The sequence below is a fragment of the Pecten maximus genome, chromosome 9 (genome assembly GCF_902652985.1).
Source record: "Pecten maximus chromosome 9, xPecMax1.1, whole genome shotgun sequence".
Lineage (NCBI taxonomy): Eukaryota > Metazoa > Mollusca > Bivalvia > Pectinida > Pectinidae > Pecten > Pecten maximus.
The window spans coordinates 35,445,300-35,464,247 of NC_047023.1; the positions used below are offsets into that span (position 1 = coordinate 35,445,300).

The 18,948-nt window shown below is 34.7% G+C and overlaps 1 protein-coding gene across 1 annotated transcript; it reads right to left on the reverse strand.

Annotated features, from left to right (window-relative positions):
• Window positions 1–909: 909 nt before the first annotated feature.
• On the reverse strand, window positions 910–18,902 carry LOC117334104 (zinc transporter 5-like). The gene is made up of 16 exons (XM_033893562.1): window positions 18,585–18,902; window positions 16,762–16,884; window positions 15,997–16,063; window positions 15,340–15,425; window positions 14,842–14,929; window positions 14,182–14,272; window positions 13,929–14,005; window positions 13,527–13,697; window positions 13,021–13,309; window positions 12,436–12,644; window positions 11,844–12,001; window positions 11,221–11,350; window positions 10,342–10,510; window positions 7,614–7,840; window positions 5,420–5,548; window positions 910–3,446 (listed from the first exon to the last, which is right to left on the reverse strand). Exons 1-16 carry the CDS (start codon window positions 18,638–18,640, stop codon window positions 3,270–3,272), a joined length of 2,247 nt encoding a protein of 748 aa, XP_033749453.1. The 5' UTR covers window positions 18,641–18,902; the 3' UTR covers window positions 910–3,269.
• Between the last annotated feature and the right edge of the window lie 46 nt (window positions 18,903–18,948).

An 18,948-nucleotide genomic window follows, 5' to 3' on the forward strand; every position in this document is an offset into this window, starting at 1 on the left:
ATTACTGTACAGTATATTTTGATATTTACAATAACAATAACTGTTCTTTGTTCGGTTTTCTCTTTTTGTACATATCAATAAAACTTAAAATTATTGATGCCTAGCTTCAGTTCATCATTAACACTCAGAAACATCAGACGTTGTCTCTATTTTTAGTATAAAGGTTAATATCTGCTGCCATATATACAGTCATCTTCACTAACCAAGTGTGTTCAATATGATGCTCACCTTGCTGAAAAGGAGAGCATCATATTGGAACACACTTGGCTAGTGAATATGATGTACAGTGTACATATGTATTTTAGATTCAGAATGCTGATTTTCCAAAGTTTCGTAACTTTGAATTACATTTAATTTATACCTTGATCAGGTTCCAAAAAAAAAAAAAAAAACGGTTTAATGATTTTATGTTCATCTAAGTAGGAGGGTATTCAAACGACTTCTTACAGAATGTACACCAACTATGGTCACTTCCATTTATCACAGTCTGAATGTTTAACTGATTATAATGGAGTTGATTAGTTATGAAATAAGGACAGACCTAGTCGTCTTATGTAGATAAATACTTTCAAGGCTTCAAGGCCTGTATTAAAATCTTAGGACAGAGACCTAGTGGACTTATGTAGCTTTTACACAAGCCTTGATAAATACTTTCAAGGCATCAAGGCCTGTATTAAAATCTGCATCGTTAATTACTTCCCTACCTGCTGTTTAACATACTTGTTCTCATTCATTGATACTCTTCATGTTGAATTGTGGCATACTGTTTAATAATTACTTGTAAGCAAAGACATTCAAATGTATTTTATTGAAATAACTAGTGCTGTCTTACCTTTCATGGTTTTCAGTGAATCAAAATTGTTTTGAAAAGTGGTTTCATAATTAAATTTTTTACTTTTTAAAAAAAAAAAATATAGATATGTAAAATTTGTTGCAGATTTTACAACATGTTTCTTGTTAACTGCTGTAACTGTTATATAAGTAAGAAAATAAGTAATGATGCATTCTTACCAAGCATGACAGCAGTATGGAAAAAAATTCCACTAGACAAAAAAATTTAAAAAGTCAATATTGACTTTATAACACATTTTAAAATAACCGGCCATGGTATTTGATTTTCTATACATTTAATGTGTTTTGAATACAAATAACATTTAATACAGGCAAGTGTAAAATAATACCAGATGTATGGTATATCTGAACACTGGACGTATACACCCACAAAAACACCAACACAAGATTTATTGTGTGAATAAGACATAGAGAATAGTTGTGTATAATAATTGTGAAATTACTGAAGGTTGTACAAAATAAATATTTGTAAATAGAACATTTCTTCTACTTTATATTTCTATCTGAAAAACTAATTTAAAGTCAAACATGTACTACCAGTTTCTCTGATTTATTAAATACAGTCATTAGTTTCATGCAGGGATCAATTTGTTTTAAATAACTCTATATCGCTACATGTATACAGTCTGTACATATAATACAAACAAACAAACAAAAAAAACCCAAAAAACTCAGTTCTAGCAATGCACATGTATATTCTTCATGTACAAGATAATCATTTTCTCAACATGATGAAGTTCTATATCAATGATTCAATTCAGATAACATGAAAAAAGCTAGATTCACAACATTTGAATTAATTGAGATCCTCCGACCTCAAAAAATTAATACTTTATATATTTTAAGAACAAAAATACTTTTTATATATATTTATAAAGTACCTGTTGTTTTATCATAGTAACATTTAAAGAAATCATCACAGAATATTGCAATTTTAAATTAAATCTATCACATATCAAAAATACTCAATACATGTATATAAGCATGTAAATACTTGGAGAACTTTAAATCAGATTGATTATACCAGGTATACAGTACAATACCAAAAATATTTGGTCACAATGGCGATGTGTTTGTGTTGTCAAACCACCTGTTATAAATTGCCTTGACCTTGTCACAGACTTTAAATGTGATCTGACTGAAGAGACACCTTGCAAAGTATTGAATGTATACAAGTGTGTAATATTGTTGTACATGTATTTAAGTTTTTTTTATCAATGTGTGAACACGTCATTATGACCAAATACTTGTGGTACTGGTGAAACACAATACAACATAAAGAATGATGTTTTTAAAATGAATTCACAGTGTTTGGTTCCCTTACTTTTAAAGATACATTTACACAATGAAAGTGATTTGAATAACAAAATATCATATATGAAGTTCTCTTCACTTTCCCTTAGACTAAAAATTATCTCGATGCCATGTCAACATAAGAAAACAACATGCTTAACAATCACAGTACAAGTACATCCCAATAAATTGGCATAAATACCTACTTCTCTAATGATACAAGAGTTGTGGGACTACAAGAACATGTTTGATTTCCTCCTTAGTTGATCAGCTATTAAATATAAGAAACTAGCCTTGGGAGTAATGATGTTTTTTTTCCCTTTTTTCAAAATAATATTTTGGAGACAAAAATTTTCTAAATTCTTTCTAAAGCTACTTTTGCATATATACATGTATTTACAATCTAATACATGTACATGCACTTGGATTTATTTTGAAACTTATTAAAACTGACCACCATTATGAAGTTATTAAATTAACTGAGACAAAAAACATAGAAGAGGTATGTAAAGTTGTTTAACTTATGAACGGAATTTGTGAACAGTTAATACGGGTATTCATAGAACAAGAGAGGTAATTAAGTTTGGCATAAACCATAGTCACCACGTATTTCTCTCATATACGATTTCACTGCTTTGCCGATGAAAACCTATCTCGTCATTTAGACGGCTATTGTCTTTTAAAAATAGCAATAATGAAGGACGACAATGATAATGGCTTTCCTAGTAATATATCTACCTAACAGGAGGAATCAAGGTTTGTCTAACAGGGACCACTAAAGAAGTGATTTAATTTAAACAGTACCATGATTTTTTATGATAAGCCACATTTTCTCCATCACCCACTCTGCATAGAATTTCTTTATTTCTGGAGTCCTTCAGTATATGATATATCTAATTTATTTTACTGCTAACTGTACTAGTAATAGCCCTATTTATAAACAGACTGTAGTTTGTTCACTTTCATATGATTTAAGAAATATACTGAAAATTCTTCATATTTTCACAAAACGTGTCGCCTTTAAAATTCATTTCAAATACCTTTCATACATGAACATTTATTTAATTTTGTACATGTGCCCTTGCAATCCTTGATCGAATGAGATTAAGTCCATGGTTAACGCTTTATATAGATTTGATAAAGCTGTCTTCCACTGAAAGAGGTTGTGATTTAAAATTGTTGGTCATATAAGCCATGTCATTGAAGTTAGCACCGAGCCCCGACAGGTGATGAAAATAACTCTCCTTCTCCACCTGAACTGTCAGATTGGACACACCGATCTCCTTAAATACACTGCTTACCTGTTCAAATAAAACAAAGATAATATACCACAATATCAACCTACTGATAGAGTTAACTTGTTAGGTCACCTGAGACCTATTGCAATCGCCTTTTGTCGTGCGTCGTGCGTCGTAAACAATTTACACTTTCAACCTCTTCTTAAAAACTGCTGAACTAAATTCAATGAAATTTTACAGGAAGCTTCCATGGCTGAGGGTGAACCAAAATTGTGAATTATATGGTCCCCACCCCCCAGGGGCCTGAGGGGCGGGGCCAAAAAGGGTCAAATTGACTAAAACTTCAAAAATCTTCTTCTCTACTCTCAGATAAGGGAAGGGGTAAACTTTACTATAGTTTATATAGGGAAATCACATTTTTGACTATTATTTGTTGGATTTGTATTGGAATTCATTCTAACTTGTATCGAATTATCAGCATGGGATGACACTTTGATGGTATGTACAGGTTGGCCCTAGTTGACCCCCAGGGGCTGATGGGCGGGGCCAAAAAGGGTCAAATTGACTAAAATTTCAAAAATCTTTTTCTCTACTCTCAGATATGATAGAATCAAATACTCTACATAGATGGAAGGATCTTAAGGTGCTTTACCAAAATTGTGAATTTCATGACCCTAGGGTCTCATGTTTGCCCCTGGGGAGGGGGTAAACTTTACTATAGTTTATATAGGGAAATCACATTTTTGACTATTATTTGTTGAATTTTTATTGGAATTCATTCTAACTTCGTTAACATTATCAGCTTGGGATGACAGTTTGATGGTATGTACATGTTGGCCCTGACTGACCCCCAGGGGCTGATGGGCGGGGCCAAAAAGGGTCAAATTAACAGAAATTTTAAAAATCTTCTTCTTACATCCCAAATAAGGTAGAATTAAATACTCTTCACAGATCGAAGGGTCTTAAGGTGCTTTACCATAATTGTGAATTTCCTAGCCCTGGGGTCTTGCCTTTGCCCCATGGGAGGGGATAAACTTTACTATAGTTATAGGGAAATCACATTTTTGACTATCATTTGTTTTATTTGTTTTGAAATTCATTCTTTCATTCAAATTTACTGAAATATTTCAAAAATCAGGTGACCGTTAAGGCCCATGGGCCTCTTGTTAAATAAAGCGAGAAAAATAAATCACTTGGAAAAATTCAGTAAGTTTGATAATATTTGTGAGGGATTTAATTTCACTACATTATATGTATATAGTCATTAACTATAGCTAGAAAACATATACCCAGTTAATATTTATATACACAAATGTATAGAAGAATGCAGCAGAATGTTCACAAGGTGATGAATGTACAAAATGTATTATCCAGACATGACTGTTTTCCGCTTTCAAGTGGAATTCCGCTTTTTGTAAAATTTCGATGTTCACTTCTGTCCCTTGTAAACCACCCCCCCCCCCCCCCCCCCCCCCCCCCCCATACAACCATGTCTGAATACCAACAAACTAATTCCAGCTAGGACAACTGCGAAATATTAGCCCCATGAATTTTAACAACTAAACAGTACCTGAGTGTAAGGTTGATTAAATTGTTGAAATGCTAACTTCAATAGCTACAAACATTACAATATATTTACAGTGATGGAATGAAATCAATGCTTATACCATTATAATGCTTCATCAACCAATTGCACTTTATTTAATTTTTGAAACTTCTTCTTTACAACTACATGTACAATGTCTAGTACTCCTCGTATCATGATATAGCTTGGAAGCTTGGAAGAACGACAATAACACATGTTCATATACATAACCTTAGTAAGTGTTGAAGGTCCGTCATGTTAAAAATCTAGTCTTCTCATAATCAATCACTAGACATAGAGAGACAGATTTTAGTCTAATATTAAAATCTTAAACATCTAACAAATGATGAGGGATCAAATATGCTTTGAGAATTGTTTTAATTTGCATTCAATGCCAGGCATGAGTAAGTAACAATCCGTTGACAGTATGAACTAATTTCCAGACACTTACCTGAGCTACCACCTTTTGTTCACTTGCGTCAGGGGCAGCCTGTATATGTATAGTACCAAATACTTTGTCAGCAGAGTGACACCAGATCTTAGGCTCTCTGTAGGACAGCACTCCGTCTACTGTCAACAACTGTAACATAAAGTATACATTCTATATGTAAATATAAGGCATCAAGTTCTTACAAAATGACTACCAGAGGAAACTGCATTCACAGTGAAATTATTAACCATTTTTTAACAATTCTGTGATGTCAGACACTTTAACATTGCTGTGATGACGAACACTTCAACATCCCTGTGATGTCAGATACATCAACATCCCTGTGATGTCAGATACATCAACATCCCTGTGATGTCAGATACATCAGCATTCCTAGCATTCCTGTGATGTCAAACACTTCAATATTCCTGTGATGTCAGAGTCTTTAACATTCTTGTCATGTCAGACACTTCAACATTCCTGTGATGTCAGACACTTCAACATTCCTGTAATGTCAGACACTTCAACATTCTTGTCATGTCAGACACTTCAACATTCCTGTGATGTCAGACACTTTAACATTGCTGTAATGTCAGACACTTCAACATTCCTGTAATGTCAGAAACTTCAACATTCCTGTGATGCCAGACTCTTTAACATTGCTGTAATGTCAGACACTTCAACATTGCTGTAATGTCAGACACTTCAACATTCCTGTAATGTCAGAAACTTCAACATTCCTGTGATGCCGGACTCTTTAACATTGCTGTAATGTCAGACTCTTTAACATTGCTGTGATGTCAGACACTTCAACATTCCTGTGATGTCAGACACTTCAATAATGCTGTGATGTCAGACTCTTTAACATTCCTGTCATGTCAGACACTTGAACATTCCTGTAATGTCAGACTCTTTAACATTGCTGTGATGTCAGACTCTTTAACATTGCTGTAATGTCAGACTCTTTAACATTGCTGTGATGTCAGACTCTTTAACATTGCTGTAATGTCAGACACTTCAACATTCCTGTAATGTCAGACACTTCAACATTGCTGTGATGTCAGACACTTCAACATTCCTGTAATGTCAGACTCTTTAACATTGCTGTGATGTCAGACTCTTTAACATTACTGTGATGTCGGATACATCAACATTGCTGTGATGTCAGACACTTCAACATTGCTGTGATGTCAGACACTTCAACATTGCTGTGATGTCAGACTCTTTAACATTGCTGTGATGTCAGACTCTTTAACATTACTGTGATGTCGGATACATCAACATTCCTGTGATGTCAGACTCTTTAACATTGCTGTAATGTCAGACACTTCAACATTCCTGTAATGTCAGACACTTCAACATTCCTGTAATGTCAGACATTTCAACATTGCTGTGATGTCAGACTCTTTAACATTCCTGTAATGTCAGACATTTCAACATTCCTGTAATGTCAGACACTTCAACATTCCTGTAATGTCAGACATTTCAACATTGCTGTAATGTCAGACACTTCAACATTCCTGTAATGTCAGACATTTCAACATTCCTGTAATGTCAGACACTTCAACATTCCTGTAATGTCAGACATTTCAACATTCCTGTGATGTCAGACTCTTTAACATTGCTGTTATGTCAGACACTTCAACATTCCTGTGATGTCAGACACTTCAATAATGCTGTGATGTCAGACTCTTTAACATTCCTGTCATGTCAGACACTTCAACATCCCTGTGATGTCAGACACTTCAACATTCCTGTCATGTCAGACACTTCAACATTCCTGTCATGTCAAACACGTCAATAATGCTGTGATGTCAGACTCTTTAACATTCCTGTCATGTCAGACACTTCAACATCCCTGTGATGTCAGACACTTCAACATTCCTGTAATGTCAGACTCTTCAACATTCCTGTCATGTCAGACACTTCAACATTCGTGTAATGTCAGACTCTTTAACATTGCTGTGATGTCAGACTCTTTAACATTGCTGTGATGTCAGACACTTTAACATTGCTGTGATGTCAGACTCTTTAACATTGCTGTGATGTCAGACTCTTTAACATTGCTGTGATGTCAGACTCTTTAACATTCCTGTAATGTCAGACACTTCAACATTCCTATGATGTCAGACTCTTTAACATTCCTGTGATGTCAGATTCTTACTAAAATATGCTTTGTATTGACGTAGACACTTTGTTACCACAAATGACTTACCTTGCTACATGCTGTAGACAACTCCCTTTCCATCTTGACAGGCATTCTAAGGAGAAGGATGACTGATGTCTCCTTCAGTAGTGGCATCACACTCAATAGAATCATGGTGGCGATAAACAGCGAGCAGATTGGATCGGCAATGTTCCAGCCAAAGTTCTCAATCAACAGGGATGATATGATTACCCCCACACTGCCCATTGTGTCCGCTAACACGTGCAGGAAGACACCTACACAGGAATAAAGAGCAATCCACATGAACAGAAAAGGATTTATACTGAAATTTATATTTACCAAGAACATCCACTATCTACCCATGATGTTACATATCAAAGATAGATATACATGTAGAACTAGTTATTTAGAAGAATTGAGTTATAAACAGCTATAAAAACTTTTGCAAACTTTGTATACCAGTATCTTCTATGTGATAATTGATAGAGGATGTTATGTAAATTTTCATGACAAGCTAAAATGAAAATTTCTGAAGGACTTTTTTTATCACATAGGCAGTATTTTTTTAAATATCTGTTCAAATTTGGTGAACATACTCTGTCACCTGACATAAAATTATATATTGTATATAAACATTTTGATCATATGCCTTTTTCTTCTGTACATGTATCTAAATGAAACACCTTCAACACCTTCAACACCATGAAGTTAAAATATCTGATGCCACTACTGATCTCTCTTCAAGCTAGGTGCTAACAGTGTATGACGGGGGTATCTCAAATTATGTTAAAATTGTGACACTGATAACGGGTGCTTGTACAAACAAATCTGTATCAAGCAAGTCTATACAGGTGTGCATAGCAAATGGCACTACGGTGAAGAGACCTTGCAGGGAAAATTGGATTTGTTGAGAAAGCAGCTGTAAATGGTCCAGCTTTAAAATGCATATTGACAGAGGCAATAAGCATTATACAATGTACATATAAATAACCATGAAAATTAATCTTTGTTGTCTGATATACCATGTGAGTGCTGGTGATAGAAACGTGTGATTATCTAAATCAGATTTTTGAAGCAGAAGCCAAACTGTGAAGTAAGAGGATGGGGATCTGGTCATATAATGATAATTTATACCTGGACCAGATCCTCCCAGATACAAGGTTCTTAGTGAGTGGTACCAATACACTGAAATACAGGTATGGTACTAGTGACACAGAAATACAGGTATGTTACTAGTGACACAGAAATACAGGTATGGTACTAAACACAGAAATACAGGTATGGTACTAGTGACACAGAAATACAGGTATGGTACTAGTGACACAGAAATACAGGTATGGTACTAGTGACACAGAAATACAGGTATGGTACTAGTGACACAGAAATACAGGTATGGTACTAGTGACACAGAAATACAGGTATGGTACTAGTGACACAGAAATACAGGTATGGTACTAGTGACACAGAAATACAGGTGTGGTACTAGTGACACAGAAATACAGGTATGGTACTAGTGACACAGAAATACAGGTATGTTACTAGTGACACAGAAATACAGGTATGGTACTAGTGACACAGAAATACAGGTATGGTACTGATGACACAGAAATACAGGTATGGTACTAGTGACACAGAAATACAGGTATGGTACTAGTGACACAGAAATACAGGTATGGTACTAGTGACACAGAAATACAGGTATGGTACTGTACTAGTGACACAGAAATACAGGTACGGTACTAGTGACACAGAAATACAGGTATGGTACTAGTGACACAGAAATACAGGTATGGTACTAGTGACACAGAAATACAGGTATATGGAGCTAGTGACACAGAAATACAGGTATGGTACTAGTGACACAGAAATACAGGTATGGTACTGATGACACAGAAATACAGGTATGGTACTAGTGACACAGAAATACAGGTATGGTACTAGTGACACAGAAATACAGGTATGGTACTAGTGACACAGAAATACAGGTATGGTACTAGTGACACAGAAATACAGGTGGGGTACTAGTGACACAGAAATACAGGTATGGTACTAGTGACACAGAAATACAGGTATGGTACTAGTGACACAGAAATACAGGTATGGTACTAGTGACACAGAAATACAGGTATGGTACTGATGACGCAGAAATACAGGTAAGGTACTGATGACACAGAAATACAGGTATGGTACTAGTTACACAGAAATACAGGTATGGTACTAGTGACACAGAAATACAGGTATGGTACTAGTGACACAGAAATACAGGTATGGTACTAAACACAGAAATACAGGTGGGGTACTAGTGACACAGAAATACAGGTGGGGTACTAGTGACACAGAAATACAGGTATGGTACTAGTGACACAGAAATACAGGTATGGTACTGATGACACAGAAATACAGGTATGGTACTAGTGACACAGAAATACAGGTATGGTACTAGTGACATAGAAATACAGGTATGGTACAGTACTAGTGACACAGAAATATAGTAACAGACATTGATGAGGAACATAGAGCACTGAAATGATGAACCACAATTCACAACAAAAAAAGTTTTAAGGACTGGTAGATTGGTTTATTTATTAAACAAAGTTAACCAGCAATAGGCCCATACCTGCATAGCCCCCCGGTTCTCTAATGGAAAGATATCTAGCCTGCAATTTCCACCAGCTTAATTTATTGGGTTGTGTATAATATATGTGATATAATATGTGAAACAGGACTGAAATGTTAGATAAGATTGTAGTATAGTGATAGGTCCTTGCTAACTTACCCTCCATATTGATGTTATGATCGGACTGACTAGATGCACCATGTGAATGGCCATGCTGGTCTGCGTGGCTATGTCCTCCACCATGACTGTGGCCGTGACCATGAGTGTGAGAGCTCCGGAAGGCCGTTATACCGACTAGATTTACTAGTAATCCTATAATAGACACAGTCTGGAACAACCAAATATAATGTATGTATTATACCATTGTGTAGGAATAGGCCACTCCAGACATGATGAATAGGCCCAATAATTATACATTGTAATAAAATGAATCATTGAGAAAACATTCAGAGACTTTCAACAATGTCAGTTTTGGTGAAATGGCTGATAAATGATAAAGAATGATAATAAATTTTAAATTTTGCAAAATATTTCTTTGTAAATATACACAACTCAGTGTATATCATATACCACAGTACTTACTTACCATTTGTCCGATGAAGGCGACAGAGTATGTTCACCAAATCATATATAGACTACCTGGTTATGTAGGAAATTCTATTCACATCAAACTTCAATTAGCTTTTTAACAAACTTAAGATCCCACTTTTCACTGATGTTCAGTCTCAATAAATTTTGAGGTGTATTCCAGTAAAATATATGACCAATGGAGGACTTCAAAAGAGAAGAAATGCTATGCACTCTGGGATATGGCAGAAAATGTGTCTAAATTTATAGTATGTAGTGTACTGTTTTGATTAAATCCCTTTTGATGGAAGTTCCAGTTTGACAAACCTGGAGTCTTCCCATTGGGTAGATATTTTACTGGACTAGCACTGATAACCTTGTGAATTTTGTGAGTCTAAATTTCTGAGCTTGATGCTTTGTAAATCTGAATTCTATTTCACTAGTACTTTTAAAACTTTATGTGATACTTACAAGAAGTCTCTCTGTCTTCACCACTGGCGGTTCATGTAAGCGTTCTATTGCTTCAGTAAAAACAAATATTCCTATGACAACAAGGAATAGTCCATTTATAAACCCAGATAGCACCTCCACTCTGTCATACCTTAAAACAAACAGATAAAACTAATGAGAGACTCAAGGAAAAAAAAATCAGGAGGAAAGCCTAGATGTGTCAGAGAGATATGGATACCCCAACAGTAACCAAGGAGATGTTTGGAGACTTTCACAGTGTTAATTATTGGCTTTGTTAACAGGAGTACTCATGACTTTTTAGTCAGGTATTAATTGGTTGATTAAATAAATTACCAGCTGACCTGGTTAAAATTTATTTTGAGGTGAAATCACTTAAACTCCAGATATTGCCATTTACAGTTCTCCCTTGATCAAATAGATTATCTGATACTTTTTTCAGCGATTTTCTTCACTTTTATTCAGACAAGGCACTCCGGGGATCCATTTTGGTCCTCTTATTTTTGTGAAAATCTTAATGATTAAATGGCAATAACACAGCATAAAACAGTAGAAGCATATCAATATTGTCTTTAATTTAATTTCCAAAAGTAAAAGTACATTTAAGTAAGACATGGAATACAAACCCATAGGAGAATATGCGAGTCGCTTTCCATCTGCTCATGATGGCTGCGTAAAGTCCCATTACCAGAGCGGAGCAATCAAACAACATATGAAATCCGTCGGATATCAGACCTAAGCTATTAGTCCACACACCGTACACCAGCTCAACAAAGGTAAATATCTGGTAATAAAGAATAGGATAATTTACTTTGATATAATAAAATGAGTACTATTATCAAATATCACTGGAGAATTAATAGTGTTGTGGTAACTGCATCCTATACAAGAAATTGTTTGACACCACCACAAGCTGTAAACGTACATAATTAATTTAGCTGTAATCTTGCTTTTCACACTGAAAGCTTTCCTCTAAATAATGACGGCCCTAAATGTAGTTTCTGTAAATTGTTCCTTACGACAAGCAATGCAGACATGCTGATTCAGTACTGAGCTAAACTGTTTAAATTTGGGTGTATGTGCTAAATTTTGAGACCGCCAAAATATAGTATTATTTTGAATATAAACATGACAGCTTTTAATTGTACCTTGTGAAAGATATATTCAATATTCCAGGAAAAAATGTAATCTTTATAAAAAAAACAACTTTATACTTACTAAATTTATACACAGAAAGTAAAATATTTTGCGTGAGTTGGAATCCTCCAATATTTGGCGTAGCCCATTCTTGATAATGGACAACACTGAGTGTGATGTTTTATGTAAAGCATCTCCTGTAAAGCTGTAGAGGGGCAGCCCTGATGGGGAGTAGCCTACAAAACTCCCACCCTTCGTTGACTTACTTGGAAATCCCAATATGCTAGAAGCTGCAACAGAAAACATTTACTGAAAATTAGATGATTTAAAAATTAAAACAATATTTCAGCAATGGTTAGAATACTATATGTACCCCAAAGTCACAACCAAACAACAAAAGGTTACCTATTAACAGCATTAATTCTGGTTCTGTAATCTTCGTCACCAACGTGTTTGAGCCTAATATATAATATCAACTTATATTAATCACTCCTGTTGGCCCGGAAGGATGCACATGAGCAGTCACAGTGTGAGAGGATACCAGAATACTCGGTGAAGACCTACGTGATCAGACAAGTGAACCCATACCTTTTCATGTCCAAATAAGGAATCAAATCCCACCCTCTTACATCCTTCATTTGTAATCATCACATGTCAAATACTTACCAAGAAGGAAAGTCATGAGGCTGAGGACCACACCCCCAGACAACACATGGTCCTCCGTGACAATGTCGCGTAACTTGTGAAGGGTTGTAATTTGTGACATCATTGGATGATTCCACGTCAGGCCGAGAAACAGAGCACTAATTGTGATTGCGTATGTACCATACACAGCAGTCTTTGGAGGCTGGAGGTGGTTTGTTACGACCGCCTCGATATAAAAGTCCACCACAAATACGAACAATATCACCAGGGTCAGGGGAAACAGTAGGTACAACCAGGATTCAATGTAACTCTGAAAACAGCAGCAATTTGTACAAGAAGGAAAAAATCAGGAGAGGAAAGTTTAAAATATCAGATCAAAAGGTCACAAAAAGAATTAATTTTCAATGGATTCAGTTAATAATCACATGTATTATCTGATGTCATTTCTTTATTTATTCTTATCAAAGCTTCTCTAATCCATCAACAAAGAAAACATATTAATAAATAAAATACTTCCCCTAACTGACCTCTCTTGTAAAGTGCATGAAGAGCATCCAAGGAAAGAGCAGTATGGCTTGTAGCAGTGAAGAGAGAGCATGGAGTCGTTTGGACCCGCCAATATCCACTGACAGTTTCTTAGACGCACTGCTATAGCCTACATGTGTAAACAGGGTGATCGCCAACAGGACCACTCCACCCTGTATAAAATATACATTGTACTTCAACAAGTACATCTTACTATAGACAGAAATTCCCTGTGTAAGAGCTCCCATTCTCATTAACTGATATACAGTTGGTTTTGATTTAATATTAAAATTTCAATTTCCTTCATTTTCATGTCATGTAACTTTTTGAAAATTTATCATTCACTAGTACAGGTATAAAATAAACAAATGAAATATGAGAGAAAGAGTGAAGCATGTACCTACCTTGTGATCTGACCATCCAATGAAATTGACGACATGATAAAACAGATGTGTGAAAATATTTTGATGTATTTCACTAGCTGTGATATCTGTTAAGGAACCATACTCTAACATTATTTTCTATCACATATTATAAAAGTCTTTACATAATTAAGTATATTTCTTCAAAAAGAAGATTATTTCAAATACATGTATATATATATCTCATAATCATACATCCTTAAATAATGCATGTGTCCATTTTACACAAGGATACATTCATGTACAGCGAGATTATCTAGTCTCTCATCATGGTCAAACAGAAGTAAAGTTATCACAGCTATCATGAAGAATATGGCCCCTCTCATCTGGAAAATACAAAGATTTCTTCACACATATATATCGCATTAACATCATCCAAGTTAATAATAATAATGCTTATTCAGGTAAAGCGATTTATACATATCGAAGTTTCATTAGACATATAAATTACATGCAAACAAATATTGTACATGTACATTGCAGCGATAATTTATCATTATAGAGATTATGGACAGATATAAAAACACTAATGACTTAGAATGACCCATCAGATCCTTGCATGCTTATTTCTCATGGGTCCCTAATTAATCTTAAATCATTGATAATGACCTGATGTAGAATAACATCAATGATAATAATATTAGTATAAAAAATACTGATGGGAAAAATAAGAAAATTGCAGAATCAAATTGGCATTACAATTTAGTTTACGAATACAGTAAAATTGTGGAAGTAAAGATCCCCCATGGTGAAGAAGGATGTTTTCCTCACCATTCTATATCCAAATGTAGCAGATGAGAATGTCACTCTTGCTAACCTTACTATACCTTCTATACATGATTTATAGAACATTTGACATGTTATAAAGTATCAGATAGGTTATTGTCTCCCTTACCTTTGAGGGGCCTCCTCCGTTGTTTGTAAATACAGCACATGCTCCTGCTATTATCACTAAATCACTGTGCTCAAAAAGGAGGATTGTTCTGAAAGCGCAAAACAAGGTATACAGTAATTAAATTAACATAACTTTATGCTTTGTGCAAACAAAAATACAAGATTTTTGTCAGTCCTATCATGAACCTACATAGAACATACAAAAGTAATGATCATATGACATGACAACAGTTATGATTTAACTGGGAAGGCTTGAGACATGCACATCATGGAGTTATCCCCCTTTTGACCAGTATAAAGCAGCATTGTAAAATTGCAATATTGAGATATATAACAGATGAAAAATTAATACAATAACTTTGAAAATATTCTTTACATACCGGAGGATTGTGACAAAAACCATGAAATCCAATGTGATGAGACAATTCTAACTGTTTAATATTGTTTATAAGTTGTAGACAAAGTTGTAAAATGTGGAGTTATTGGGAGTATACTATACCTCAGAGGACCACAGAGTGTTAGTCCAAACAGCCAGAGCAAGTTAATGAGTCCCCCAAACACTGCATGTCTTACAACTCGGAACCACTGGGGAAAAAACACAAAGTAACTGTACACACTGACCCCTGGTGTCCAGGTAGATCTAATGGTAAATGTCTGTCTAGATTTCTGAGGTCCCAGTTTCATTTCTTAATCAAGTCATAGCATTGTATCCTCCAACTACGGCTAATTATTAGACATATTAACTCTTCTGACATATTCAACAATTTTTGTAACCATATTTTGATAATATAAGTTACCTATTGTACATTTATTCAAACATCAGATTGAGACCATTTTAAATGGAAATATTGAGTGGTTATTAAAATACACACAAAAAAGCAAAACATGTGTGTATACATAAGAGTATATGATGTATTTATATTTTATTAACTTTCAAAAAAAAAAAATATTTTTGCAAGATTTTTACATTATACAAATACATTAAGGACAAAACATGCTTCCAGTCAGACCTTCACACACCACATACTGTACAGGTACCATATGTGTTACTTCTTAATAAATCATCACTGTAATATCTCGCATGTCAAGCTCGTCATTATACCCGGTCGAGTAAAACAAAAGGAAGAAACTCTGGTATATTAGATTATCCACTTACCTGGTTTTTTGACAGTTTTTTCCCTGATGAGAATGGCTTCTGGAGAAGTAATAATGGTATAGAACTCCTGAAACAAAATGCTGGTTTATAATGCTATAATTCAGAGAAAAAAACCAATTTAAATAGCTCTTAAAATTAGCATTTATTATACTGGTAAATAAAACTTGCATCTAATGATATTGTTCCTCAAACAGATACTACCTCAATTACTATTGCTACCTTAATTGACCTTATATGTCCACAATAAGCACTATAAACACATACCCAGCTTTTTTTCTGAGAAAGAGGATGGGTGCATTTACAAAACTAACTAAAGTTCATAAAATGTTACTGATATACCAATGCAATATATATAGGCCCTATACCATAATGGATCTGATAAAACAAGTTTTCAAAAAGATGTTCTATGCTTCTGATATTGATAGTCTATATCTAAACAAATGTTTTTAGCCAACTCTATTTTCACACAGAAATATAGAATTATCCCTTAAAATGGTTTTTTTTAACTGACCTCTGTTTTTCTGTTTTTGTTTTGTATTTGACAGAATGAAATACATATACCAGGGTATCTGGATTATGGTAGTGAAATATTTCAAAGGAATGTGGAAATGGTTTGAAAAGCTGTACTTTTTATTTTTGTCAAGAGTAGATGATGAACATGTAGTTGATCTAGTCTTACAAATAACATTACAGTATATGAATTTGAATCAATTTTGTAATCTTTGTGAATATTTTGTTATATTTTCAAATTTAAACAGAACTTACCCTGCTTTTACAATGAAAAGGAACTGAACCACTGGAATCAACTTGAGTAAATCATAGGACATAAACAGGCCCACAGCCCTCAAAAACTTGACCACAACCAGGAGAATCAGGTATGGACTGGCCCTGCAATAAAATCAAACCATATACAATTCAATTCATATGATTATATAAATTCGTCACTCAAAAAGAGAGCACATCAAATGCATACATCATGAATAAATGAGTTCTGATAATTAATTATAAGACACAAAATTGGCATCTTGAAAAGTTTTTAAATTTAGTTACATGCCAAGAAATTTGGATACTATCTTCTTTGACTGGGAACTGGATGTCATATAATTATAAAAAGCCTTTCAGACTTTCATTAACCAAACCCTAATGGGTACTTTTTTGATTCAATAAAATCATTTAGACTCCCAAGATCTGAAATACCTACCAAGTACAAATATCTGACCCTTTCACATTTCAAGGAAAATATATATAACTGACTTGATTACAGGTCAATCATTTGCCCTGATCATATTTATAGATAATCTAAATGTTGTAAACAAAGTTACCACAGCAGGTGTGTAAAGTTGATTTTCACCTACAATTTTATCATGTTAGCTCTATGTAGTAGATCACACCTATATATTATGGATAAGAACTGCATTTAGTTATAAGAATGGAGTCTCAATATATTATATATGTACATGTACAGTGTATAATACTGTATTGTTACAGGAATATCTTAATTACTGTCATCAGCTTCTATTGTTTGCAAATATGTTCACTTCTGTCTTTAACAAAGTATAATATAACAGTACAGACAGTACAACGAGACACTACTAGCTTTACAATATTCACATTGTCTTTAAGTCTAAGCATCTCTTATGAATAACAACATATCTAGACTGGGACTAGAACCCAGGACCCCCGAACTCTAGCTGGACACTCTAACCTCTGAACTCTAGCTGGACACTCAACCATTTGATCATGAGCTACCCGCGGACTATAGGCATTCAGCCAGTCCAGTTCCTAGAACATTCCTCACTCCTTCAACAGAGTCTTTAATTTGACCCCTGAAGACTCATGACACCATATATGTAACAGAAGAGGGGAAATGCAATGACCAGATCAGGGCTAGCCCCAGGACCCCCAAACTTGATGCGCTAACCATTTGATTTGTGCTAGCTGGCCAAGGGCATTTATAATAAAATATATGAACTGATTTGTTTGCATTGCAAACACAGAGTGTCTATGATAAAGGTTTGATGATTGGTTAGCCTTTTCATATTACTAATCTATTGGCTAGGTATTAAGTTATTTTCAAGATATTTGAGATACAAATACAATGGGTATCCGTCCTCACACCTCATGCAATATCAGGATTCCAGTAAAAGGAAATTTGGAAGGACGCTACTTGAAAAGGTGCCTTAGCTTTAAAAGCTAGCGAATGAAAATACCATGTTAATGAGGGGTCACCCTACATACTGGTGAGGCTCATGCTAGAGCTGACCTATCGTGAGGTGTGAACATTACTTCAGATATCACCTAAAAATATTCAAGGAGGTATACGTAATTATTAACCATTTTGGAACAAAATATCCAAATGCATACAGAAGACATTATGATTTTTGATCATAATTTTTCGCTATTTTAAACAAACGCTAATTCGCATTTATACATATATAATTCTTTCACATGGACATGACTTATATGATAAAAGTGATGAAATTAGCCAGAAATGCCCATATAATACCGTATATTGGCTTAGTTTATGGCTAAATTGATCATATATTATATAAGACCAGATATGGGTATAGACATATTACAATATTTACCCTGATGATGGGTAAATAGCATGTTTTGGCAATATACTGCCATACGATTCCGTCATTATGAAGCGGTAATAGCTGCAATGCACTCATCCACTCCAGTGAAATCTTCACAGAGAGAAATGTTTTGAAACGCCGGTTTCCAAAAATCTGCATTTGTTGCACAATTGACTACGGTATCCGCTCTTTGCTTTGTCTTACATTCCAGTCTACTAAGTTTTGACAACACATCTTTCTTTCTGATTTTACACGAACTTCTCAATAACCATTAGAACAATATCCACGTAACGCAACAAAACACATTGCCAAGTTTACGGAAGTCTGTTGTTGCAAACCGGATGTGAAAATCTGATCACAAGGCATGCGCAGC